This window comes from Ornithodoros turicata, chromosome 8, assembly GCF_037126465.1.
Source record: "Ornithodoros turicata isolate Travis chromosome 8, ASM3712646v1, whole genome shotgun sequence".
In the NCBI taxonomy this organism is placed as follows: Eukaryota; Metazoa; Arthropoda; class Arachnida; order Ixodida; family Argasidae; genus Ornithodoros; species Ornithodoros turicata.
Window position 1 is genome coordinate 36461879 of NC_088208.1, and position 27750 is coordinate 36489628.

At 44.4% G+C, this 27750-nt stretch overlaps 3 protein-coding genes across 8 annotated transcripts in view; 2 read left to right on the forward strand and 1 right to left on the reverse strand.

The window, feature by feature from the left end:
* Positions 1-14692, forward strand: part of LOC135367159 (RNA-binding motif, single-stranded-interacting protein 1-like) — a 182958-nt gene extending 168266 nt beyond the window's left edge. For 4 of the 5 annotated variants that reach the window (XM_064600289.1, XM_064600291.1, XM_064600292.1 and 1 more), the window contains 12 exons: positions 1844-2031; positions 2687-2745; positions 3054-3145; positions 4035-4207; positions 5193-5254; positions 5466-5563; positions 5742-5785; positions 6124-6271; positions 6511-6609; positions 7634-7729; positions 7831-7941; positions 9262-14692. In XM_064600289.1, coding sequence (XP_064456359.1) covers positions 1844-2031; positions 2687-2745; positions 3054-3145; positions 4035-4207; positions 5193-5254; positions 5466-5563; positions 5742-5785; positions 6124-6271; positions 6511-6609; positions 7634-7729; positions 7831-7923 — 1152 coding nt within the window. In that variant the 3' untranslated portion in view covers positions 7924-7941; positions 9262-14692. The remainder of the gene's footprint in view (positions 1-1843; positions 2032-2686; positions 2746-3053; positions 3146-4034; positions 4208-5192; positions 5255-5465; positions 5564-5741; positions 5786-6123; positions 6272-6510; positions 6610-7633; positions 7730-7830; positions 7942-9261) is intronic. The other variant, XM_064600290.1, reaches the window with a different exon arrangement.
* An 853-nt stretch (positions 14693-15545) lies between these two features.
* On the forward strand, positions 15546-27007 carry LOC135367165 (tRNA-queuosine alpha-mannosyltransferase-like). Of its 2 annotated transcripts, none has more exons than XM_064600301.1 (9): positions 15546-15822; positions 15952-16119; positions 16734-16988; positions 17057-17166; positions 17747-17891; positions 17976-18046; positions 18222-18313; positions 18691-18772; positions 25597-27007. In XM_064600301.1, the coding sequence occupies exons 1-8, from the start codon at positions 15641-15643 to the stop codon at positions 18760-18762; spliced, it is 1095 nt and encodes a 364-aa protein (XP_064456371.1). In that variant the 5' UTR covers positions 15546-15640; the 3' UTR covers positions 18763-18772; positions 25597-27007. The 2 variants fall into 2 exon arrangements, with proteins under 2 accessions (XP_064456371.1, XP_064456372.1); XM_064600302.1 differs by lacking the exon at positions 25597-27007 and adding an exon at positions 19793-23000.
* On the reverse strand, positions 18658-27248 carry LOC135367164 (polypeptide N-acetylgalactosaminyltransferase 11-like). Its single transcript, XM_064600300.1, has 12 exons — positions 27067-27248; positions 26599-26706; positions 25938-26351; positions 25648-25814; positions 24929-25059; positions 24286-24530; positions 23674-23791; positions 23441-23593; positions 22646-22882; positions 22440-22541; positions 21732-21863; positions 18658-21631 (listed from the first exon to the last, which is right to left on the reverse strand). The coding sequence occupies exons 2-12, from the start codon at positions 26601-26603 to the stop codon at positions 21494-21496; spliced, it is 1842 nt and encodes a 613-aa protein (XP_064456370.1). The 5' UTR covers positions 26604-26706; positions 27067-27248; the 3' UTR covers positions 18658-21493.
* Between the last annotated feature and the right edge of the window lie 502 nt (positions 27249-27750).

Here is a 27750-nt window from a genome sequence, read left to right on the forward strand (position 1 = left end):
GTGTGGTTCGGAGGCAAGTATGGCCTTTGTGTATCGAACCACATGGACTTACAACAACACAAACAGTGCGTGAAACGTGGTTTCTCAACCCTTTTAACCCTTCTGCACTACGGATCGGGTGTTTCGCATACAAGGTAGACGGTCCAAGTACACCAATCGTCACCAATCAAGTCGTGGAGTGGAGTGCACGTTCACTGTGCCTCCGCCACTTGGAGATGTGACAAAGAACGGACATGCTGGAGTTCGTAATCGGTCTCGTGCGACGCCGTCTGGCAAGAGGAGACGCCCGCGGCGGATTTTGAGGTTCAAGGCCGGACGCGTGTCTCTTGGTGCATGTCGGGCCGTTTTCTTTTTCTGAGCCCCCGAGGCAGCTGCTTGCTTGCTTGCTGGCACACACACACTGTGCACGGACTTCATCGGGGTAACGCGCTCTGTGTGTGTGTGTGTGTGTGTGTGTAAATATGCGCGCCAGGGTGGGCGCGAACTGGAATTCTCGCGTCGTCTTCAGCCGACTGACACAACTTTTGAATGATGCTGTCGTAGAAGTATTTTTGTTTTTTTGTTTTTTATGCGAGGTCGTCCTCTACAAACAAGCATCTGAAAGCGCGCGGTTGCGCCATACCGCGCTTGAGGGGTCGTTGGGAAGAGCAATTTTGTGATGCTTAGCGCTTGATAAAGAAAAGGGTGCTGCATTCCTGGGCGTCTTTCTTAATGCCAAAGATTTTCTTGAAATGTGGATACAGTTTTTATTGATTCGATTATCGATGATCACATCTTGTCTACGGTTGTTTTACGTTGAACTTGCGGCACCAAGGGGTGTACAACCCCAACAACACCGGATATCCTCTGGATGTACGAATGATGACCTAACGAGTTCGTACGTCCGACGGATGTCCCTCAGATATCCATAGGACGTACGAATCCGTTAGGATATTCTTCGTACATCCAGAGGACGTTCGGTGTTGTTGGGGAATTCCCAGAATCCCCAAGAAATGTAGTTATGTCACAACGCCAACTGGACGTGGCACGCGCAGTTTAATTGTCTCGTCAGATTTGCTGTTTAAATTCTAAAAATAAAATTAATTACCCTTATAATTTGACATTCCCAATTTCTAGCAAGTATCCTCTTTGAATTTCAGATTATAGTGCTCGGTGCCTTAACGCAATCTTTGCACAACTTAGACCTCAGACACAGAGCCGTCGCGAGGAGAAATTTGCGCCCAGGGCAGGGTAAATTGTGAAGCCTCCCCACTCCCACATTGCTGTCAGAAGCTCCGTAAACAAAGAAAATAAAATGCTTAATTTCACTGCCGAGATCGTAAATTCAAATTCTCTTCATTACCGCTTTATACTGTCCAACCAACCCGCTCGGCGCCCTCTCAGGCGAGGTTCCTCCCCCATGCATGTGAAATGAGCGAGATTGTTTCAGGATACAACATTCTCTGGTAAAGAGTTCCAATTCCGTGTCGCTACCTGCATTGGGGAGTTATAAAAGTAATTAGTCGTGCCAAAAATTGCCTGCGGCTTAAAAGCATGATCAACACAACACGGCGAGCAGGGTGAATGTAAGTCGACCAAATTAAAACCAAAGTAATTCGACCAAAGTAAGACGCAAATTCCAACTTGCTGCGGATAAGACATAAACTGTTCTTCGATTGTGGAATCGGCTTGTTTGTATGCAGCGACAAAATAGCCAAATATGATATCTACTGAAGATCAGCTGAAGATCTGCTGGGTCAGCGATGCATGCTTCGTAAATTAACAAATTGAACGTGGCAGATGAGCTGTGTTCACTGCTTGGCTTGCTGCATAAGCTAAAAATCATAACTTTCTCTGTTTGCAGCAAGCGTATCAGCAGCAGCAGCAAGCGGCCAACCGAGTGCCAGCCAATTCTCCGCCTGCGTCCAGCATCAACTCCGGTGGATCTGCAGGCAGCTCATCGGGTGGGGAACAGCTCAGCAAGACTAACCTGTACATCAAGGGCCTCACTCACAACACCACGGACAAGGACCTTCTCAACCTCTGCGCCCCGTAAGTCTTGATTGTACAGTCTCTGCTTTAAAGTCATGTTGTTGTTGTTGTTGTTGTTGTCATTTCTAAATGTTGCGTGCAGAATGGTTCCTAATAGGTAGGGCCATGATTTTTGGGCACTAAAAAGGCTCGAAATAGGGAGTAAAGAGAGAAAATGGGCACATTCTCTTCAAGCTATACATTGACTTTTTTGTAAAGCTTTTCACGATATGTGATGCTGGTGCTTGCGCTGGTTTAAATAATATCAAAATACTATGCAAGCTTCAAGTCCTCATATGAGAATACTCTACTTCTATGCATGGGGCCAATCCCAGCATGGCACCCACCACTTTTACGCTGATATTTTAGCCGCTCGGCTAAAGGCATTTAGGCATTTATAGGCAAATGTCTAAAGATCCGGGCCCTACTAATATGTAAGTTAATTTTCCCTGTGGGGATAAGAAACAGTCATATGCGGTGCTTTTGTCAGCATTTGCTGGTATATCACCCATAGTGTGCTTATTAAGTACGTACCACTACGTACGAGAATAACTGCACATGATGCGCCAAGTATGATCTTACGCGTATCAGTGTGCTTGCTTGTAGGGACAAATAACCTGTTTTCACTGGATGGCCCTATGCTGATTTTACGTATTTTCCCTTTCTTCTCCCGTAGGTATGGGAATATTATCTCTACGAAAGCAATATTGGACAAGGACACGAACAGGTGCAAAGGTATGATCGTGCTTCGCATGTTATCTTTTGTGGATAGTCTTCTCAGTACCTTTGGTCTGTGTGGCAGTCTATGGGCTTTTTTGTATCTCCTAGTGCAATACCATAGCAGTAGCTTTACTTTAAGCGTCTGCTTGGCATTCTGTTCCGCTAATTTTGGCTGAACTGTATGAAATCACACGGGGGAATTCCACAGTTGTTGTTGTTGTTCATGCCCATCTTTGTGAAGATTTCTTCTTCTTCTTCTTCCAACACTGAGCATTGTAGTGATGTAACAAATTTCTAAAGAAACTTTCTTTTTCTTATTCTAGGCTATGGATTTGTAGACTTTGAATCACCACTTGCTGCAGAGGCAGCAGTGAAGGCGCTGCAGAGTCAAGGCGTGCAGGCACAGATGGCAAAGGTATGCCTGCGGTCGTTCAGCTTTTATTTGATCAGTTTTTTTGGCCCAGCATCCCCCATCATACACATGGCAAAGTTGAATGGAGCCAGTTTAATGTTCTAGCTTGCTGCCTGCATGAGAAACATATGGTGTGTGTTTTAGTGCAATATTTCAACAAGAATACCCCTTGATGCTACAATTATGTATTGTTCAATGTGGTCAGAATGGCGTAAGAAAGATTGCAAGGGGGGTCGAAATTGTCCGCAGTTCTACCCTGTGGCATGCCTCCCCTCATATACAGTGGACTCCCACTAAATGAAGCTCGGTTAAACAGGAATTGCGAATAAATTGTACAGTAGGGTCACCTTTGGGTTGGTTTGTATATTATATGCAATGATAAAAGTCTTTGGGTAATTGAAACAACCTTGTTTTGCTTAAATGAAACTTCCGATAAATGGAACAATATTTTCATTCCCCTGGGAATTCTGTGTAATAAGAGTCCACAGGCTGACTCATCTTACATGGTAAATCTACTTTACGTTGTTATAGTACTTGCAAACATTTTACACGGTTTCGGTTTACCATCCAACAACTAACGGGACTGCAACTAACTTCGACTAGTTCGAGCAGTAATGTAAGCAGATGTGTGGGCCACATTGTGCTACCTTCAGAGATAAATGCATAGTCTTTGGTACCTTTCTTTACAACGCATGCAATCTATAGTGATTTGTTTATATTGATTTCAACGTTGAATATCAGCGTGTGTCCCTCATCTGTTGAGGGAGAACGCTGCGATGCGGCAATTGCATTCCTCGGATGTTGGTTATCCCTAATCTTCTGTTCTGTTTAACTTTTCCTGTTGGTTGTGTGTGCGTCATTGTGTGTGACTCTTCTGCATCCCTAAATTAAGGCCATGTCCCTGCAGCAACAAGAACAGGACCCAACGAACCTGTACATTGCCAACCTACCCTTGTACATGGTGGAGCAAGATCTGGAGCAAATGCTGTCCACCCACGGAAACGTTATATCCACTAGGATCTTACGGGACAACACCTCGCAGTCGAGAGGGGTCGGTTTTGCTCGGTACGTGCTGGTCTTTCGTTCGCGCGGTTAAGTACCGTGCGCAAACTTCGTGTACGATAAGTAGAGCCTGAATTTTTTTAGATTTAACCCGATTCTCCCCTGAATTTGCACCCATTTGCGCTCTAAATTCGCGTGAATTTAGAGTGCGCGCTTATTTACCAGATTTCTACAAAAAGAATTCCAGAAAACTTCATGCTCTAGTGATAAGTAGAGACTGAATTTTTTAGATTTAACCCGAATCTCCCCCGAATTTGCACCCATTTGCGCTCTAAATTTGCGTGAATTTAGAGTGCATGCTTATTTAATAGATTTTTACAAAAAAAAATTCCACAAAACTTCATGCTCTAGTGATAAGTAGAGCCTGAATTTTTTAGGTTTAACCGATTCTTCCCCGAATTGAAGGTCACCCGATTTTTACCCGGCGAATTACCCTTCACTGAGACGTCCGTAGGAATGCAGTTACATCACCGTTTGTACCAAGCCAGTACAGTTAGTTTGAGCAGCCGAGCCCGATTTCTCCCCGAATTTAGCACGCTGGAAGTTTTTTCCCCCGAATTCGCACGAATTTAGAGCGCATGTTTATTTCAACGATTTTTACACCCCGAATTTAGAAAAAGAAAATTTCCCGAAAACTTCATGCTCTAATGATAAGAGTGAACTGGCAACGAAATGAGGGAAACGAAATACGGGAAAGTGAAATTACGTGGTTGTAACGGGGAGCATCCACAAACGCATCTACACTAATGTACAAATTGTACATTTAGTTGTACTTTTGCGACACCCCCAATTTTTTTTTGCTACAACGTCCCGTGTCCGCGATTCTGGATAAACTGCTGGTGGGTTCCACAGTTGCCACTTCAACTCTCTTCCACAAATTGCAGTTTACAGTTTACAATTTACGGTGTTTGTTGTGCTTGTGGTTGCAAGTGGGGCAGTACACTGAACTGCAATAATTTTTATGCGGTATTTTCCTTCTATTTTATAGCATGGAGTCTAAAGAGAAATGCGAACACATCATTGCTGCGTTTAATGGCAAAACTCTTCACGGTGAGTCCTAGTCACTTCTTTCGGGCGAAAACAGTACACGGGGCCCTATTTCGTGAAAATACCTCTCAACTGGATTACTTTCCACAAGCTGCGGTTGGTCACCAAATAACGATGGCGGTTCTTTTTTTTTCTGTTCTTTTTCTGCACGGTGGCCTAAAACTCCTGCATCGTATTGTGGCACACGTTTTTAAACTTTGCTTTTTTAACGCAGGCTCCAAGGAGCCACTCCTGGTGAAGTTTGCAGATGGTGGAAACAAAAAGAGGACGTTGTACAAGAACCATGAACACAGAATGTGGCGAGATGGAGAGGTATGCGCAATGCCCACTTGGCCTCCTATTGGACTTGTTCCTAAAAGTGACGGAAATGTAATTTTAATGGCTTTATTAGTCCGTTGCTTTGTAACCTGTGTGGAGGCTTCCGTCGTTCTTGAAGCCTTGCACTCTTCTCTGTTTATGTATTGGAGCCAATTTCTTTTTATTATTCCAGGGAATTCCTTTAACTTATGACCAAAGTGCGATATCGCAGAACGGGTGAGTAATATGCATTAACCACTGCTTAGTCTCCTATGGTCCGTTTATGAGTGTGTGTGAATAAACATCTAGAATGTTTATTCACAATAAAATATTTCACTGGCAGTTACAATAGTTCAAAAAACAAGTGAAAAACCGACATTTTGGAACCCACACGGGTTCCATCCTCTGAGCAGAAGGATGGAACCTGTATAGGTCCCGAAACGGCAGTTTTTTTACTCGTTTTTAAACTGTTGTAACTGCCACATCCGCAAAACTGGGTGCGACCCCTAGCGACCATGCCTTGTTTAGTAGCTCGCCCAACTCAAGGGCGGTGCCTCGTTTTTTGTGCTCTACAGTGTTACACAGCAGCTCCTTCCTGCCCTGGGCAGCTACCAGAGGACGTACTCAACTGCACCAGTGTCGACGTATGCACTGCACGGCGGCACCACATGGGTCCACCCGACCCAGTACATCATGCAGACACCACACATGACCGCAACTCAGGTGAGTTTCCTGCTGGAAAACGTCGTAGAAACCCTACCTAACACGCATTACTGATGTTGCTCCAGCAAGTTCCACATGCTCTTCTCACTTTTCTCATTAGAGGTAATGCAAGTAGACCTGCTGATAGCAGATAAGACTGATCGGGCTCCTGAGCGAGTTCTCAGAATGAAAAAAAAAAAAGGCTTCTTCGGTTGGATTAGATATCTGAAGCTCTCGACTAATTTCTTTTGCTGTTCCAGATGATCCAGTCACCACTGGAGCCCATCACACATGCCTACAGCCACGTGTTGCCACAAATACAGGCTCAGATGTCTCAGCTCCAGTTGTCAAGTGCTTCGGTGAGTGAGCACTCCACAAAATGATTGAGAGATGCTTTGTGTGAAGGACCCACGTGTATTCAACATCCAGATCAGCGCACAGCAATACATGGTGAAATGCATAGAGCCCTGTGTTTTAGGGTTTAACCTGATAAAAACCTGTTTTTATTCCCCAATTTGCATTATTGTCACCTGGGGCAAAACCTGAAAAAAAAAAAAAAAACGAACTTGGCAAAGTGCCAATTAAGCAAGCAATACAGGAACTGCAGACTGCTATGCACTGCAGATTCAACACGGCTGTTCCGTATCTTGTATGCATCAAAAGTGCAAAAACCACTCTTTTTTTTAATTTTCCACCCAAAAATGTACTTTTCCACCCGATATCTCCCGATTTAATTCTGCTTTACAGCTCCTGAAATAAAACCCGATATTTACCCCCAATTTTCAAAAAACATAAAACCCGAAAACACATGGCCCAATTTATGTATCTCTGAGGTATTGATTGAATATTGCATTTTTACTTCAGTAGTGTTATTATGGGACATAGCAAACCAGATGAGTGCCCGAAACAACGGCATGGCCCACTTGAACAAGTGATGAGGGGACTCCTCAGTGGTGTACTCAGTAGCTTTGGTAGTGCTTTGAGCATGCGCTGTAAAGCTGTAGTGCACTGGCAAAGCTACTGAGGTCGGCAGTGAGGAATGTTCTCAACGTTCATGCAAATGGGCCCATGTGTGCTTATGACTGCAGCATGGGTCATTTTCTGGAAATTGCATGTTGTCCTGCGGGATGAGGCACTCGACAGTCTGGTTCAGTAGCTGAAAGTGACAGTTTAAACCAGCTCTGAGTCAAATCACAAATGTGTGTAACTCGGAATGGGGCTTTGTATTCGTGTCTCTGCATATTTTCGAGCTACTGCTTTGGATTAGAAGTCTTCAGGCTCAGTTCACAAGCTCCTACTGCACATAAACCTGTCACACCAGCGGTGTGTCAACTTCTTGTCCGAATAATTTATCGAGGAGACCATTTTTTTTCCTCCCCGCAGTACATGCCCGGTGGCCATCCGTATGGGAACCCTGCAGCTGCAGCAGCTATCTATCAGCAACCACCTCAACTTGTCCAGCCTATTCCTCTAAGTGAGGTAAGCGTGTACCTGCTTGCCACCGTTACCTCCCCTGAAAGGGGTAGTCTTCTCGGCAGTTTCGTTATAGTTTCGGTAACTTATTTGGTCTTACTCCCAAGGATCCTTCTAATGGAGGCATGACTGTGAGCAGTGGTGGACCTAATGGAGATGAGCAACAACATCAGTATCAATCTTACCCACAGGCTAAGTGATGAAGTACGAATTATCAGGTAAGGAGTACTTTCGGGAGGTTACGGTAGGCTCTTGACAATTGAACCATTACGAGCTCGGGCAATTTGGTCGAATTCATCGAAGATTAAAATAAAAGAAATGGTGAGAGAACGGTTTAATAGCCCTGACACCTGACACATGGGGGCACACCTTTTGAAAGAGGGAAAGTGGAGTACTATGTTGCACTCCAGGCGTTTCAAGCCAAAACTGGCTTAGTGGACTCCCAATAAACGAAACTCGGTTAAACAGAAATTACGGATAAACGGAACAATATGGTCGCCTTTGGTGTGATCTCCTATATACGCAACGATAAAAGTCTTCGGATAATTGAAACACCCCGTTTCGATGCACTTTGGGTAAACGGGACAAAGTGGAAGTACCGAGACGCCGATGGCAAAGCACCATTCACGTCTCGCGACCCCGGGCGAAAGTCACAGCCGGTGCAATCCAATCCACCAGTCACTCGTACCGCGTTAGACTTGGCTCGCGTCTGCAAGTGTCTTCACCAAGTCTGCCAAGAAACAGCCACACATAAAGCGCTTTCGCTCGCGATAATGTTGCAGATAATTTAGGGACATGAGCGCGGGAGCAAATAAAAAATGGGTACCACGAAGTTTGATATGCCATACGATACAATGACGCAGGTAATCTCTGAGACCAAGCTGCGAGGTTTGCCTGGCAGAGCAGAAAGATAACCCAAGAGTAACATGGTTTTGCTTTTCATTGTTTTCTTAGTTTAGTGGAAACAATTCAGACTCGAGAATTACGCACTTCCTATAGTAAATGGTGAACAACATTTTAAATAAATTACGCTTAACCAGAAGTATATATATGGTATATTTTGTCCTGAAAGTGAACTGTTATTTAATTTGTTTTTCATTAAACAAATATATAATTGAAAGATGAAAGTCACTGAAAAGGTTAGCCAGCTGTAGGACTCGAACCCACATCTTCTTGTTCATCTTCTCCTTCTTCTTCTTCTCCTTAGATTCGGATTCAGACTCGGCAAATTACGGATTCGTCCCACCTCTAAAAATAAAGCCATATCTCACGAAATCTCCGTACTTTGCTTAAACGAAACTTCCAACAAACGGAACAGTATTTCCCCGCTCTCTTCGAGTTCTGTTTAAGGAGGAGTCCGCAGCGGTTTTAGCGTCCAGGTGTTTTTTGTCAGGTCCGGTCTCTCTGTGAGGATGACTGTGGTGTTTGAATGGTGTTTCCCCATGATAGACCAATGTATGTGATTGATTGATTGATTATTTAAAAAAAAAAGAACTTTTTTGTGCTTACATTCTCTTCTTGCATTCTCTCCTTTGCAGATCTGATTACTTTGGAAACTTGGGAAAAGCAGCCCTGCAAGAAAACGACACACAAGCACATTCACTTTGACACGTAGCAACAACGACCTTCGTTGTGCTATCAATTATTTGGTCTCTACGGGCACATCTCTCTCTCGAGAGAGAGAGATGCCTCGACCAATCAGGTAGAAGCGGGTGTGCCTCTTGCAAGAGGCATTTTGTGATGTGTGTCGAGTCGCTCGATTGGGCGAGTCGGGCTGCTGTGTAAAAAAAAAAAACACTCGACTTAGCTTTTTTGTTAGTTTTGACCCCGTTTCAGAGAATACTTTTAATATAAGTGCCCCCCTCCCAGCCCCCCGCTACCTTAAACCCTATGGGTCTTTGGGAAATCGACATTGTCTCCGACGTCTCGTTGTAGGAGTACGGCGATACTTCCTTTTTCCTGTTGTGACGACGTTTTCTTATGTGTCTTCATTTTTTTTTCTGAAGGTGGCTTCCAGTTTTACGAGATGATTTTATTGTTTTATTGCTTTACGTTCGGGGGGACCGGCACTCGTGCGGTTCCCAAGAAAACGCTGTTATGAAAACCGTAAGTTTTAGTCTCGTTTAAGGTGACAGGCCGAGCTGACGTGTTGTGTCGCTCCCTGTTTGTTCTTGTGTGCTGTGCACTTGAGAGAGAGAGTGAGTGTTGTACAGTTCCTGTGCTCCCTACAAGGGAGGAACAAAAAAACTTTCTCTTTTTTTTGTGCTTGTTTTTGAGAAAACGTGAGAGTTTTGTGAAGGGCGCAGGCGCGGCAGTGCGAGGTGCCCGTTTTCTTTTCTTTTTTTTTCTTTCTTTCCCCCCAGTTTGGCAACATTGAGCACACAAAAAGATTCGCGACCCGATCTCTCTCGGTCAACCCGGACTTGTGTCTGCCACGTGGGGGGGTGTAAGTGTTTGAGTATTTTGTTTCCGAGGACTTTCGTGTTCGGACTGTCTGTTCGGCACACCGTGTGCTCAGTTTTACTCTCTCGGTTTCCGACACTGAGAGGGCGAGAAGATAAAAAAGGCCAAGGAGAAAAAAAAATGTTGCAAAAAAAAAACTGTCCTGTCTTGTCCCACGTCGATGAAACGCTTTTACGTGTTAAGTAGTTTATAGTGACATAGAGGTAGATCACTAGGGTTTAGAGTTTCGATGACTAAATGAGGCGACAGCACTTGACGAAAAAAAAAAGGCCGCCTGCCCACCACTTTGCAGCTGTTGATGCACGACAGGTTGATGAGGAGCATCACCTTGTAAATAGTAGAGTAGTAGGATACCTCCAACTCTGGAAAATCTCAAGAGGAAACACGGCTCCACTTCTCCTTTTTGAAGCGGGGGAACATGTGTGTGACTGTGAACTGGTACTTTCTACGGTGGCGTCGAATTTTGCTCCGCACGACCCACCGTTCGTGACGACTGTTCTTTTTCTTTTCTTTTTTACCTCACCCCGTTTGAGGTGATGCCAGTCGATCCGCGGTCTTGTAAATAGTACACTTCTCTCGAGAGTGTGGTGTGGGCAGGTTTGTGCCAACTCTCCAGTGTTGATGTGAAATGAAAGACTTACAAACGTGTTTTTTTGTTACAAAGAAACGAGCAAGAAGCGCGGCCGCGGAGGAGACGCGTGCTCCGCTTGACTTGTTGGTGCTTTTCCCTGTGCTTCTCTTTTTGGCCCCCTGCTCTTCGTACGACATTAGGGTTCCTTTCTTCTTCTTTTCTTTCTTTTCTTTTTTTTTTTAAATACGTAGTTGTGTTGGAGCTCCTTTGTCAACACTTCTGTCTTTATAGCTGCACACAGTTGTCCTCCCCCCTCCACCCCCCATGCTTTTTTAGAAAAAAAACGAAGGTGTCCATTGCACCTACCAAAGAAACGAGGAAAAATGTGGCTATTTTTTATAACATTTTACATGAGGTCATTGCCCTTCCTGCCACTTCTTCAGCTTCCCCCTTGCACATATTCCTTCAGAGTGTGAAAGGTAGCCCACGTGCTGTCATGGTCAAGTCTGGTGCTTTGCTTTCAGTCTGATTTCCTCTGCCAGTATCTAACATCCTGATCACAGATCCTTTTCTGTCCTTTGTGCATGTGGACATGCAAAGATGGGTTCTTTGGGTTGGGGAGGGGGAGTTTCGAAGGTTCTTCTCTGCCCGTTTATTTTACTACTATAATAGAGTAGCAATTCTTTAGATAATTAATAAAGAAGCGGTCCTCCTAGTAAGGAACATATTTGGCGGATATATCGGGCAGCACACGTTATCCCCCCTCGGCGCCCTCTATCCGCCGTGCCGCGGGATACGGTAGCAAAGAAGCGTCGGGACTATTTTTTTACCACTCACTTTATACAACATTCCACCTTGCTTTTCAACGGCGACACTCAAGTTTTCTCGGTGTAATCCTCCGATAGCCTAGAACGATATTACAAGTACCGCAGTATTATGGGACAAAAAAAAAAAAGAAAGAGGGACACTTCAGCTCACGCAGTTGGAAACGACCAAAATGTTACGAATTTCTGCCTTACCGCTGTGCCAAATGTTTTTTTGTGCACGTCGTTCCGTGTCCACGTGCTGTGACGGTCGCTCTCTCAGAAGGTGCTACGCGCTCTCGAACGACACGGTGTCGGGAAAATCCGAGTCCCAACCCCCTCCTCACGCCCGTTGCGACGTCACAGTACGACGAAGTGCCTGTTGGACATGTTCTATCTTTCTAACTTGACCACAGGACCAAACTAGAATCGGTGAATTAAAATTTTTCAAAAAGTAAATAAAGAGAGAAAAGGTGCTTTCCCCCCCTATCGAACGCGAAAGGAAGCGCCCGTTTTCGGGGCAGCAGAAGTCCTTCGGGGGTTGTGTTTGTGTAGCTCATTTGTGTGCGTGCATACGTGTGCGTTGGTTGGTCGGTACGTAATGCTTTCTGCAAGGAGGGAGCTGAAGAACGGGCTAGGTTTGTTACACGTGTATTCGAATTGCGATGGTTTTTAGCAAAGATAACCAGAGGGCAGGGTTGTTCCCCCTTATGTTCCTTCCATATCTCCGGAGACTACAAGGAAACGCTTGAGAAAATGGGAGTGCATTCTTCCCAGGCCCTGAGACGACCTGTGCTTTGAGTAGAGCAGCCTTGGGTCTTGTACGTCTCTCCGTTTCTTTTTTTTTGTTTTTTTTTTTTCTTTCTTCGCCTGCAGCAGGAGTAGCCTTAGCATCACACTTAGCAGTGTTTCCTTTTTTTTTTTTTTTTTTTTACATGTTGACTGTGCTTCTTCTGCTGAACATGCAACTTTTCGTTCTTTCTTTCTCTCGCAAACGAGGCTGGCGGAGAAAACAAAAATGCGGTTTAAATCTTGTTGCCGAACATTGCTGAACAGAGTATACCTGTCTTCCGTCAGATTACGACGTGGCTGACCCCTCCTACTTTAGGGAGGGAGCCCCCCCCCCCCTTTCTCTCTCTCTCTCTCTACTCTCAGGGTTTCCCGATGCAGGCAGCGGCCGCAAAAAAAAAAAAAAACGCAGACTAGAAGTCTGTCACCCTCGTGTAACTCAAAGCAAGCATCCTACGGGGGAGCTGTAACACTTTGTTTTTGTTTTTTGTTTTTGTTTTCAAGATTTTTCCCGAAAAGGGGGACGTCGAAGTGGGCGCAATGGGTGCTAACTGAGAACCTCTCAGACCTTCCCTCCCCTGCGCCGCAGGCCAGTTGTCCTTGTTGGTCCACCAGTTTGGACGGAACATTTAGAAGGAATTTAGATGTAGAAAACCCCCGGCAACTTAGCGGGAAACCGGGCCCCCCCTCTCGTTCCCGTCGCAATTTTTTTGGTAGGACGGGGGAGGGGCCTCCGGTTTCGTTCGGATTCTCTTTCTTCTGTTTTGAAATGGACCAGTAGTTGTTGTCGTGCGGCGAGAAGAAGAAGAAGAAAAAAAAAAGATTGGAGTTAAAATGTTGTTGCAGTGCCTTCGAAGTTAGTTGCTGATCTACTTAGACGACGAGAACTCATTTCCTTAGTTTCATATTGAGGTAGTTTCGAGGAGAAAAGTTAGGCAGGTGTTGAGACTTTTTCGGATGAAACTTTTGGAACCATTTTGGAAGGTGCAGCCACTCGGCAACTTTGTTGCGCACATTACATTCCCAAAGATTAGAAGAAGAAGAAGAAAAAAAAGAAATGGTCACTCAAATTACAGCAGGTTTCTGGTCGGTTCTGACTACACACGTGACTTGATGCATGTTTGTTTGCCCTTGGCGGTCGAAGGGACTTTTGAGGACATTTGTTGTACCTTCGTTGAAGGACTGCAGAAAACTTATGCAAATGTTTGACATTCCAAACCTACACGAGTGTGACTCTTTAAGACCCAGTGCCGGGTGCTTTGGAATGCGGCAATGTTTTTGTCTTCCTTCCCCGAAATATTTTCTACGATATAGCAAACGGAACACATATCGAATTAGATAGAAAAAAGCCTACAAATTTTCTTTCGAGAGGCCTCCGCCTTGCGGGGCCAGCCTCTCTTTTTTCCCAAAGGCGAGGAAATTATAAATTCACCCCCCCCCCTCCCCCAGTGCAACATTTGCATTGCCCCGCAAAGCTACGGCACGGGGCGTACGCCGTTTTACAAAGTCCTACGCACGAGAGAGAAGGCACGTCCTCGTGGAAAAAAACGACAGCGGAGAATAGCCCTGCAGACGGAAGTGCATTTTTTATTTTTTTTTAATGCGTTCCTGGTAACGATAGCGGTATAGAGGTACCCCTTCAGTGTCGCCCTGCACTAGCATCGACTACATCTGACATCGACAGACATTTTTTGCGACGTTCTCTCTGCAGTGCATTTTTCTCTCTGTTGTGCGTGAGAGGAGTGACGAGAAAAAAAAAGGAAACTGCTGCCTGGATGTGACAACAAACGCTGTGAACTGTGCACATCAGGGATCTGGATTTGTTCTTTGGCAATGTGTGTGTGTGCGCGAACTGTGAACCCTTGAACTGAAGCACACGAGGCATTGACACGCGACTTGTTTTTTTGTTTCATGACGTGATTTTTCAAGTTTTTTTTAATTTTTTTATCTCGTTGGAGGAGTTCGAGCACTCTTCCTTTGATCCGTTTGTGTGTGTGGCTTGTCAGTGTTCAGTTTTATCCCTCTAGCAGGGAAGTGTTTCTTTTCAACTTTTTTTTTTTTTTCAGATTTTTTTTTTTTTTTACCTGGGTTGGACATGAGATGGAAGTTGACGGGACTTTTTTTTCTTTCACTTTGTCCTGACGCTTTCTTTCTTTTTTTTTTTTTTGTGAGCTGTAGATTATGACAAAGATGATCATCAGGCTGTACTGTAGGAACTGTTCTGCTCCTCATGCAAGGATGGAGCGAAGGCAAAGGACAGAATAGTGTTTTTAACACCCAGGGTTTATGCTGTTTTTAATTTGAAAATTTTTTTATTGTGAGGAATAAAATTTTGTTAATGCATTGCGTGGTTTCATGTACACACACTACATATTCACCCCAATAGGGCTCTTGCCCTATTGTTGCAGGTCCAGTTTGGTGAACTGATAGTACGTAAGTGTTCGGTACAGAGTAGGTTCTTAAAATCAGGTGGGAAAATGCGGTTGGCAAGGATTGGAACCGGTATACCTTTCCTGAGAATTCTCTACTTTGCTGTACACGTCATTGCATGCCCTAGCAGAGGCACGTAGCAGTAATGGTGGTGGTGGGGGTACTAAGCGTGTTTAGCATTGCACAGATCTTGTAGGAACAGACTGATTATCAGGTGTGGAATAAACTGGTGGTGGTGCATTGTGCTTGCAACCTAGAAAAGCCATTTGAGTTTATTCTAGCAATACTGATACCATGTCTAGGTTATCGATAAAAACATGGAGCCAATGGTTGTTGATATCCACTCAGTGGGAACAAAGCTGAAGTAATGCAGCTCCTGTGGAATTTTGTTACGTTTAAAAGTCACCGCGCTATGAAAGGAAAAGCAGGAGTTCTTTATTGTTAAGCCAAAAGAAAAGGTGGCATTTTATTCCGGAGCAGTTCTGATTGGGGGGGGGGGGGGGGGGGCGCGAGAGCCCCAGTTCAATAAAACGGGAGTCGAGACTGTTTTGAGCCAATGAACTTTTTCTTTTTTGTGTACAGAGCGTCTATTGGAGGGGGCGGGGGGCTTCACACAATAGTGCCCCAGGCGGAAGCTCTCCGCTCTCCTGTCGATCCATGGCTTTTCGTTCGAAAGTCAAAGTTACAGAGGGCGCTAGTACTGAGACACCTATTCAGATTTCAGAGCGTACTGCCGGTACTGCCACTTCGCGGCTCTCCCGCTGAGCAAGACCAAGCCACGAGCCATGACAAGCCAACGTGCGTTTAAAAAATGGCGTGCTTGTTTGAATCTTCGTAGCTCGCTCTGCTTTTGGCCTCAAAATGTCAGTATTACTCATTGAGCCGTTCTACAGCGGATCCCACAAGCAGCTAGTGGATTTATTAGCGAGTGAGTTAGGCGATGAGGCGAAGTTAATAACTATGTCCGGCGTGAAATGGCATTGGAGGGCGAGAACATCAGCTGTCTGGCTGGCAGAGGCAATCCCCGAAAACGAAACTTACAAGTGAGTAAAAGGGGTGCCTTCTGCGTGACATGCTGTCGTTCTGAATACGAGAGAACGGAGCAGACGAGTATATTTTCAACGTCGTGTCTTCTTGCACTGGTTTCCATTGTTATCTTTTCTCCCTTGCAGAGTACTATTAGCGAGCTCAGTCCTAAACCTCGCTGAACTCGTGAGTCTCCGCCCTGACATTGCAAGATTGCACAAGGTGCTCTATTTTCATGAAAATCAACTTGTGTACCCAGTACGTAAGCAGCAAGATAGAGACTTCCAGTACGGATACAACCAAATTATTTCTTGGTGAGTTTCAACTCTTGTCCTGGCTTGACCGCGCGAGTGCTCACGCACGAACGAATTCTGAGCGCAGAAAACTCAATGTAAACCAAGTGAGCCCAGTAGCTTGTCCGTGGACGTTGTCCTCTCATATAACTCTTTCATACGGAATAGACATTAGCGTCTAGAACCTTATTTTCGCATTTCAACTATTTTCATGTCATAGAGTGTTAGAACGTACTCCGCAGTACTCCTGACTAGTATAGTCAAAAAACAATCTTTGACAACGTCTCTTCCTCGACAGTAAGGTCGTACTATTCTTTGTGCTTTAAAGTTCTGCAAAAAATTATCTACTTTAGCCTAATCCACTGCTGTAGAGAGACTTGCTGCACAAGACATCAGTAATGTCTCTTGTCAAATATGTGATTTTTCGCTACAAGACATGGCCTGGCAAATATTTGGGCATTTGTAAAATGACTGACAGTCTCCGTCAATCATGTGTAATCAGGGAGAGTAGGCAGGTCACGAATGTGTCAGTTAATGTGGACGTTGCTCGGAAGTGCCTAACATTACACGCCACTTCGTAACAGAAACGCCGCATAACTTGTCATTCGTTGTGAACAGAACATCTTGTGTTGCAGCTTGGTTGCGGACAAGGTTCTTTTCAATTCGAAATACAATATGCACTCCTTCCTTGGAGAAATCACCCATTTCCTCAAGTTGATGCCAGACTATCGACCGAAGGGATTAGAAGAAAAGATTCGAAACAAGTCGTCGGTGTTGTACTTCCCATTGGATTTGCCACCAGATGTTGCTGGTGTTGTGGGCAATGAGGCAACGTGTCTCGATCAGATGTCAACTAGTGACGTTCTCCACATCGTATGGCCTCATCGATGGTAAGCTGTTGCCATAGCTGATAAACCATCGATTGAACAACGCAAAACGTCAACTATAATTTGACAAGGGAGCATGACAAGGGACCTGAGGATTTCTTTGCTGCACTGGTACAATTGCATTCTGAAGGCCTCCAATTCAAGGTTTCTGTATTGGGACAGGAGTTCTCTGAAATCCCAGGTATGGAATTTTGTGTGTGTGTGTGTGACACTGTAAAGACGTGGTCCTTAAGGGGATACGACTCTTAAAATGGCAAGAAAAAATTGTCACAATTTTTAGAAGCATTTTTATTCCAAAGAAGAGGAGTACCACAAATCAAGCTCTAATTTTAAGTAACTGATTAAGTCTGAGCTTGCGCAACACACACAAGGTATGACACAGAAGACAGCTCTGGTTCATGCTTTCCTCCTCATAAGTCTGGGCTGTCAGCTGGCCTGCGTGTATGCTGTTCTATCTGTTGAGTAACTGATTTCTTTGTTTTTCTATGCCTTTACTTCAATAACTACATAATGTATAATTAATTACATTTGCAACAAAAAAAAAATCCTTCATGAGCAAGCTACATTTTGCTGTTGAGACCTTAGAGGGTGAGTTGTCAGCCTCAGGAGAATGTGATAACTGGGCCCCTGATGATAATGATGGTTCATTAAAGAATTTCAGATCTAAAAAAAAAAGACCATGTTCGCCCTCTGCAGTAACATTTTGCACGCCACGCACTGGAATGTGTATAAAAATACAGCGTATGATCCGAACTTGTCAGGAGTATTTACGACTGCAAGGGCAAAGCTGGAGGGCCACATATTTGCGTGGGGTCATCAAGAGAACAAGGCTGACTACTACAAGATCTTGTCTACGGCTGATGTTGCAGTGTCAACAGCCCATCACGAATTCTTCGGCGTTGCTATGTAAGCTACACTAGTATGCTATCAAGTTCCAGTAAAAACAACGTTAAGAGCACTTTTCCGATTACACCGGCATTTTGATTCCAGGTTAGAGGCGACGCTGTACGGATGCTACCCCCTCTGCCCCAAGCGGCTTGTTTATCCGGAAATATTCCCTGGTACATAAAGCTTTATCCACAAATGATAGATGTCTACCGAAAGTCCAAAACATCAATTTGTATAGTAATAGCTGAGACCTATGATAATTCCAGGTTGCATATTACGATTAAGGAACAGCAGTTGTTTTTATAGCCTGCCATTCTTTAGTAACAAAATTACCTACGTGTTTTACAGAGGAGTGTCTGTACAATACCCAGAACCAGCTGGTTAAGAGGCTACGTAACTTCTGCCACAATCCTCAGGTTCCAAGGCGCTGTCGACCAAAGGTTAGTGTTGAAGAGGAGAATATGCAATTAACATCCAGTACCTCTCCTAGTTCCACGTAATAATACGTAGACTAAAAAATAGTATTCAGAAAAGGTAGTGCATTGTAGCGTTGCAATATTTGCTAGATAAGATAAAATGGTTCAAAAGCAAGCGAGCTGGTGGCTAAGATCCATGACGAAAAACCCGAGACTGGGACAAAGGACGAAAACAGACGACACAACACAAAGTCTCAAAACTCAGTCTCAAGTCTCAGACTTTGTGTTGTGTCGTCTGTTTTCGTCCTTTTTCCCAGTCTCGGGTTTTTCGTCATGGTTGCTAGATAAGACTGCGAAGGAGTGCATGCTCACAGAACCATATCTTTTTATTTATGACGAAGATCGACAACAGCATGTACACATGGAAGACATTGCGTGCTGCGTACAGGAGAATTCTCCTTCTGCCAAGTTGAGTGTGTAGAGGTATGTGCACCCTCTTTGAAATGCTTTAAGAACACTTTTCGTCATCCTTAATACTGAGACGTGTAACATTTCACACTGCCACCACGGCATGCTTCAGCAACACATACGGGCAGAACTGCATTGTGGGAACACGTCGACTATATCCTGCATCATGCATACATATTTTCTGTGTCACATCATATCAAGCTACCTTAAGTTATATTGCATAACACGGTTACTTAGTAATGCGCATTTTTAGTAACGGGATACACTTCTGTAGTTCTTCTGTGACCTGCACTGAACAGATATGTATTGAAGTGTGCCTAGTATTGGAGCATCCAAGAGAAAGAGCAAAAAAGGTGGACATCAACAACGCCACACTTTTAATGACCTCATTATTATGGTTGTGCCATGTTACAATTGTTGTTGTTGTTGTTGTTGGTTGTATACTATGCACGGGGATGCCATTGTTTGCGAGGGCTTACAGCCTCAAGGTTTTATGACCCCATGTTTCTCCTGGTTTCCACTGTCTGTTGAACGGCTCTCTGCAATAATGATGTAAGTGAAAATCCGCTTCGGAGGTAACGTATAGGGAAAAGAAATATTTTTTAGTCATAAAAATTTATAAAAAAATATACCCAATTTTGTTTAACAAGTGGGTAACACCCTCCCTGAGTAACGATGGCACACTGCTGAGGAGAGTATTTTGAGGAATGGCACAAATGCCGTACTTCCAGGAGTCCGCATACATCATTAGTACATAGTGCAGTAGTGGTACTTGAAGCAGAGACTTTGCTTGAGCGTGTTTGTGATTGATTATGTATAACCATAAGTGATAGAATTATCCATATCATTTGCCATTGTGATCTCTGTCATGAGTGTCAGCAGCTACTATGCATTTCGTCAAACTGGAGTTTCCTGCACAATTTTTTTCAATGCAGCAGCCCACAAGCTTTTTTGCATGTAAGGCATGCTATGTATTTACCGATTGAAATACGTCTGTTGAAAACGATATCAATTAGTTTAACACAATTATTGCAGAGAACCATTCAATTCACATTCTCACCGCATGTGCGACGGCTTGTAGTGAGCAAGAACAGAGGGGTACAAGAGACATGACTGGGAAACACAAGGGAATGTGCAAGGAGTGGTGGTGCCACTGTGGAGTGTGTGTTTGTGTCGAAGCAGGAAGTCAAACATCCATCTCCTCAGATTTTTCCTAGACAGACAGGTGCATAGGTTTTTACTTACAATATCTCAAAGTAGACAGAAGGAATAAGCAACGTGAAAACTGTCAGAGTTCCTTCTTGTTCATTTGGCATGACGGTATTGTCCCCACAACCACACGAAGAAATGCATGGGAAGTAACCAGGCTGAGATTGGAACACTGGCAAAGAAACACAAAGCCCCCCCTCCCCAACACCAAAGAACTGGCCCAACTGTCTTCTTTGTTGATGACCCAAAAACGTTGAAATGTTAAAATAAGGCAGCCAGTGCTGGCCAGGTTTCGGCTGGTGTATTGACGGCTAACTCGCTGCAATATTTTACGATAATCTACACGGTATTTCAAATGTAAAGGAGACATTGCTAAATCACCATTGACATTGATCATCAGGACACATCAGCCTAAACCAACTGCAATTCAGGCTCACAAATTCACTGTACTTTACATCGAATAGTGAAAAATCAAGTAATCCAGTGAAAGTACATTCATGCAGAAGCACTGATTTATTCACCCCCCCCCCCCTCCCTACATTCACCCAAAATGTATCATCTTTAGACACATGTCGGATAGGACAAATAATGCTGTTACAACCCCACTGCCGCCCCCATGCTAGAGATTCTGGATACACCACTGAGCAGAAGCCCAAGGTCAGCCAACACTTCGAACAATCTCTATTCAAAATATCATCGGTGCCGACCTCATGCTTCTGCTCCACTGTGCTGTATATGTACTCCAAAATGTGCGAAGCTTGCAAAATAAATATGTACAGCCAAAATGAGTACGCAATCCAAGAGGACAATATGCTGGACTTCAACATCAATAAGTTCCCTATTCACAACACTCATAACTGCGTGAAAACCCCGTGACACAGCATGAGGTATATCAGCCAACGTACATTACCAGTGCAGTTGAACCGGTTTCAGAAAGAAGTGCTTAGGTAGTGAATAAGGTATAATACCTTGCGGATGACAAATGTCTACAATGTTCCGGTGTATTTTGCTGAATGACTGCAATGCAACTTGCTACGTGACCGTAATACAAGATTTACTTCATTGCTCATTGGTATTCCACTCTAAAGAGTGCCCGTCCTTCATATCCATTAATATTCGTATTTCATACTCATTAATTCATAGGCAGTTGGGATGCAAGGGCAATTGAGTGAGCAGTACCGACAATACTATGGGTGGTTAACGCACACCTACCCAGAAGTCCTATCACGTGTGGCACAGTAGAAGCACTCATCTCTTTCATGGAAGTGGCCTTCGGCTCCATTTGCGAGACGAGTGTGAATTTCAGCACTGACTTTCTCTGGCATTCAGCAGAATATCATACATATATTACGCTCGGACTACTGGTGCATCGACTAACTCGCCTTGTTCGAAGTGCGCTACATATATTATACATATCACCGTGTGGCAATGCTACAAAGTTCCGCAGCTCCTTGAGTCGCGCCCGCTTGCAGCAATTCCTGTCGCTTTCGAGGTCATTCGTACTGGTCACCGCTTTCCTCGTCAAATCTAAACAGCGACCACCTTGAAGTCCCACCGGAGTGCTCTGGGGCTGTCGCACATCTCCATGGAAGCGTACTGTCCAGCCTTGCTTTCCTTGGCACCGAGGCACAGGCCAGCTGCCAGGTTGTAGAGAGCGGAGTTCTTCTGCGTCGACGCAACAAACGTGTTTCGTCTTAGAATACTCCGAATTACCGCGAGATTATTCGTGACTAAAGTTATCGATTGCAGAAGGGGGATTACTCACATTGCTGGAGTGCCTCCAGTCCTGGGATCCACCCATTTCGTGGCACTTTGCTAAGCGCGGATACTGGTCACCTCCGTCGAGGCAGAGGAGTTCCGCGAGACGCAAGTCGTGCTTCTCAGTCTCGTACCAGAGCTGCAAGAAGCGGGCAAAACGTCAGTATTTTTCTACTATGATTCCGTGCGCGAGTGGTTGCTTTTAGCCTCGTGTAATCCTGAAAATGTCCTGAAAATGACCTGAGACCTGAAAACGTGTGTCATACTGTCCTTGTACATCGTCACGTAGAGCAAGGACACCGCAGATACCTGCGATGTGCTTTCTCTGCTCGAAACATGGTATGTATACTCCTAAAGTTTTCATTCCCTTTCCTAAATCCCTACTTTCAATCAGCTGGCAAAATACATGGAGATACTATGTGTAGACAGTTTTCATGTGCTCTGTGGCCAACTTGTCTGTATCTCTACAATGAGACAGAACCGCATTGTGTGCGTGCTTTGCCTGATAACAACACATAGAGAACTGGAACATACTCAGAACACAAAGTTCCTGAGAACATGAAACATTGAAACGTGGCAGCTTAACAGATCTTTACATGTGAAGCGTGCTTTCGATATGGGAGATTGCACGGCACTTTCACCCACGAAAATTGGTAAAACATTTTGCAATCTGGATGTATACGTGCAGGTGTAACAGCAACAATGATGCACATACCTGACGCTTAATGAGAACGCACTTCTGCAGCAGCAGGACAGACCCCTTTGTTGTCACACCATCTTCAGACTCGAGACAGAGGTCCGTTCCAGATAGCTGTATCTAAAACAGTTAAGATACCCAGTTTAGGAGAGAAAAAGAGGGGTGTTTTCAGATGCTGGCACGGCAGACTGTTTGCAGTTGTCCCTGCGTTCGCCAGTACGTACTTGGAATTTTCCCACAGTTGCCGGCATTTTCCTCTTGAAACTGGCAAGGCTTTGGAAGTTTGGGCCTCTACTTTTGTGCTTTTTATTGGGCTTGCTCGGAGGCTGGAGTTCGGGATACACGTTCTTCATGTACCAGTCAAACGATTTGCACCTCAGTTTCTTGCGCAGGGCTAGTCTCGTCGTTATGTCTCCATAAGGCCTGTTGATGACTTCGGAACGTGTTTGGAAGTAGTAAGCCTGAAAATAGTATCGCTTCATGCATCAGAAATGTCTAGCAAGCCACAGGGTCGTACCTGTTGTACGGGTGTGGTATTGGTACCGTACATTATATTGGTTGTTATATTGGTATTGTATAGTATTGTATATTATAGCCATTGTATATATATATATATTATATATATATATATATGGCTATTATATAGCCATATATTATAGCCATATTGTATATTGGTATTGTATAGTATGGTATTGTATTGTATATTGCTATTGTCCCGAGCATAAATGAAATTTGCTTCTACAAGTTCTATTTGTGACACAATAAAAACCTTTTACGGTTTTGCTTAGAGTTGCAATTGGTAAATGTATATGTGGATAAATATTATCTTTATGGCAATTTTCAAATTACATAAACAGTAAACAGTCATTAGTGTACTATTTACATTATCCTACAGGGTTGTCGTCATCGTTGTTGCATGTGTCTTTTCCGGGACAATATAGAAACGAGCCTAACCAGCAAAATATTTTTTGTGAATATTTATACATAAACGCGTTACGTACTGCAAAGGTGCGTACTACCTTATACTCATCCATCCATACGTGGGCAACACGCAGCGAGTTCTTGGTAAGAGTGTCTTCGCCCGTGGGTGAACCGTACGGGCGGCGCCTCCTGAAAATGTGTCCGACCCGGGAACACGGAATTATCTCCAGCTGACCTCCGCACATCCAGATCTGCGTTGGAATGTGGAAAACCCTTTTTTGAAGACCGGAAAAAATGTGGCAGAAAACTCCGCAGAAGTAACGGGGCTTACTCTGAACGACATCTCGAGGTTTTCGCCGCCCCAGATGTCCATACCGTCGTCGTAATCGCCCAGCTTGTGAAAAAACTTTCGGTTCATGGCAAACAATCCGCCGGCCATCGTGGGAGACCTGTCCCATTGGAACAGACAGAAGGTTAAAAAAAAGGAAGGAACGCCCCATTGATTTGCGTTTAGACTTTTTCTGCCATCAGGCCAGCATTTAGGCACCGTGGCTATGGCCAGTTCCTTGTATCAGTTGAGAGGCAGTACCAGCAGCGTTTTACCGGTATATTGACACAGAAGGAGCTTCATGGAATAGTTCACATTTAAGAAGAGCAAATTCCCTTTGAAAGAATTTAGAACAGTTCCAACCTGGCCTCAATTAATTAGAGAATGAGGGTAGTGAAAAGGGAAAGGCAGTCAAAATTAAAGCAACGGCACATTTTTGCTAAGTAAGCACTTCCTCTGCTGATATACTTCTCCTATTCTCTCTTTCTCTCTCCCATTTCCCTCATCCAACTCCTCTCCTTTTTGATCTCACTCACCGAGCCGGTATTCTTCACGAGTATTGACTCAATGGGGTGTATTTGTTGCTGCGGACCAATACCGAAGGTGTACACTCACGGTATGGGGTTGATCACGTTTGGCCCGTTGTGCTGGAGGGAGGCCGGCAAGGCATCCCATCTAAAGTGGAGGCCCCAGTTGAACCCTCCGCGCACGATGGGGGAGGGGGAGTACTGAAAGGTGTCCGCGTTAATGATGTCGATGATCGGGCAGGTCACGGTGGTCCGGTTGAGCATGATGCGGTGCAGCAGGGGTTCCAACCAGACCTCGTTCACTTCACAGTGACTGTCCAGGAACACCAGTACCTAAATGGGGAAGGAAACTTGCTATCGTTATCGTTGTCCGAGAGGAGGGTGCTCTATACATTTCTGAATAATCTACAAAAGCAGCACCGATACTGCCGTTTTTTTTGCATAAAATGAATAAGACATCCGTGTGGAAGCTCAGCTATACACTGAAAGACGTATTATGTGCTAAAATTTTATACGAATTTTTTAACGAAAATTTTATATGCATTTTTTAACGAAATTTTATATGAATTTTTAACGAAATTTTATTATTTTTTAACGAAATTTTATATGAATTTTTTAACGAAACTTTATGCGAAGCAATGCCAAACATTTCTGTATAGGTCTCGTAGACACGTTTCCGGATGCGATAATCCCTTTTAAATTACGGCCATGTGAGGCGACCCAGGGCTTACCTCTGCAGTTGCATGCTTGGCTCCGAACATCCTCGCCCTGATTAGGCCTTCTCTGTCACGAGTCCTGACGACGACGACCTTCTCGGGCAGGTTCTGTTGAACGTACAAGGGTAGCTTTTCTCCGAGGTCGTCTGAAAGCGCGATAAAGTTTGCATATATTGAGCCTAACTCTCCAGTATATACATAAATAATCTCGAGTACGCGAGATACATAGAGTAGCGTAATCTTGCGCAGATTTTCAAATTTGTAGCAAGATTTCTGACAACTCAGATAATTGGTAGAGAGCACTTAGACAAAGAAGCTAGCATTTGAGCCACCGCATTTGGAATTCAGAAGACCAATAATCAGCAGATTACACACGCATGAAATGACAGTGATTGATAAGAAATTTAATCGTGTCCAAAGACAGTAAAAGAAGAATGAGTTTGGAATAACAAAGTTTTGATGGCTGAAAAGAGCAGTTATAAAAGTTGAAGTGAAAAAGTTGGATGAGCCTTCCCTTGTCATGAAAGAATAAAAGACAGGAGTAATTGATTACAAACAAGACGTTAACAAGACATTCTTGCTGAGCCTGCACTCAATCAGATCCTTCACCTTAACGTCCTTCCTTCTCGTTAACATTTTGCTCTCGGCAAATTGCTCCAAACGTGCCCTTTTATTCTTTGCAGTCCACAGACAACTCTCAAGCCAAACCAACAAAGAAGAAAGCCTGTTCATACCGAAAGTGCTGTTGTCGTCCACTAATATGATCTCCTTTAACAAGTTGGGTGGCGTTCGATCGAGCACACTGTGGACAGTACGAAGCAGTGCGGACCAAGCCTCATTAAAGAAGCAGATGATGACGCTCGCTTGCGGCAGTTCCGAAGGGTAGCTCTGTTTTCTACATCTACAGTGAGAAAACAAAGGGCCATATATGCTAAAACCGGACACGAAGTGCAGGATCCCTATTTTTTTGGTCCCCGTGATTTAACGAGAAACACAAACGCAGTAATGCGACAACACAACTCACAACTCATTTCTTGTATCTGGTATCTTCCTGTGGAACCCTATCCTGTTGCTGATAAGGACATTGAAGGCGTGATTGTGGTAACCTGTAACCTTCACCTCCTGATCTTCTGGAGAGCGTATCACACCAAGCTGCGCGACGTCCGAGATGCCCTTGATCTCATTGAGGCTCACGTCGATGTGCTTCGGTAGCAGACGACCGCCGCCTTTGCCCGATGTGAGATTACCTTCGAAGACACGGACATCGTGACCAAGAAAAGGCTGACTCCTGACGCCGTTGCGTCTAGGTCGTAACTTCCAACGGTGGACTCCAGGGTCTACAGTGGGCCAGCCAACTTGATAAGACTCAAAGTACAGGTACAGCACAACTGCCCATGTCAGTGAGGTCAATATAATGCCCAAGAAGAATGGCTTGTACCTAAAAAGGAAGTGAGATATGCGCATAGCATTTTGACAACTGCTACGAAACAACCAGCTTTCCAGGTCCTTGGAAATATTGGTGCACTGTTACTTCATATCAGTGCTAAAAGGCAAAGAATTTTCAGTGCTTCATACGATGGGGGCATCAAGATACAGATCTTTTTCTTTTTTTTACATGTGCGTCCCATATCGCAGAAGGGAAGTTCTAGCATGTGTCAGCGTAAGTTACTGAAGTGATTGATTACCTCATTTTTGACAGCACCTTTGTCAGTAACGTTGTATAGTTGCTCGGCTTATCTGGTGAGTGTCACCACCTTCCCTACTCACTCTTCTCCACTGTGTTTGAAGAGGCACTGGAATAAAGAATGCCACGAAGTGTAACATATACTGCGTCTCGTACGCACATCATGCTACGTAGCTCTTGCATAAGGAGGATGACTCGACAGATGCTTCGGAGAATTTTATTGCCCGTTTTAAAAGGTATAGTCAGGTGTGCTCTTTATTGGTATAAACTAGTCTGTCAGTGAAAGCGTTGTAGCGCTCTGTAGTCTGTAGCGCACACGGTAGAACCTTCTAGCCTTTCGCATATTTCATTCACGTTTCTCTCTTATGCGTCACGGAAGCATTAAAATGCAATCATGTGCATACACGAAGGGCATGCGTCAGAAAGATTTGTTCACCGGCTCGTGGCTGTAACTCGCATGCAAACTTACTTTTGTTATATTCGCTCCACACAAGCCACGATATCTTATCACAGAGCCACGATATGTTGTTCGTCTATAAATGTAGCACAACGTCATGAATACAGCGTCAAGCTTATCATGACCGGCAAGTAACGTCAGCGATAACTCGCTTCGCTAGCCCGTTTCGACATCACTTTTGGCGGCGGCGTTGGTGGCGTTACTATGGTTCAGTCAGCGAGAAGGTCTTTCTGCCGGCCATCAGCGTACCCCACGTGATTCTTTCAACACCTGTATAAGATGACTTTTCGTGTTTGCCGTCAATATATATACCATAGAAATCATAATCTCTCCTTATGAGTTCTATGATGTATACAAATTGCCGGGACTTCCAGCAAAAATGATAAAATTGCCGAGCGACCCCGAAACACGTCATCATGACGTTAGTAGACAGAACGAAACCGAAACAGTTCGGAAAGTAAGAGCTGGGCTGGCTGGGCCTGGATCTTCAACTGTCACAGAGCCGCTATGGTAGGCTCGCGCAAGAGCTCGTTATGGAATAACGGCAAGTTGAATACCGGGCCCCTGGGTTCCACGAATGGGCACTTGTTCGCTGCCTCTGGTTGGAAGAAAAGTAGGACCGAAGGTCGCGTCCCTTTCAGAGACCATCGTAATCCCCTCAAGACTGTGGCTTTCGGTCGCGTCCTTGTTCGCCCC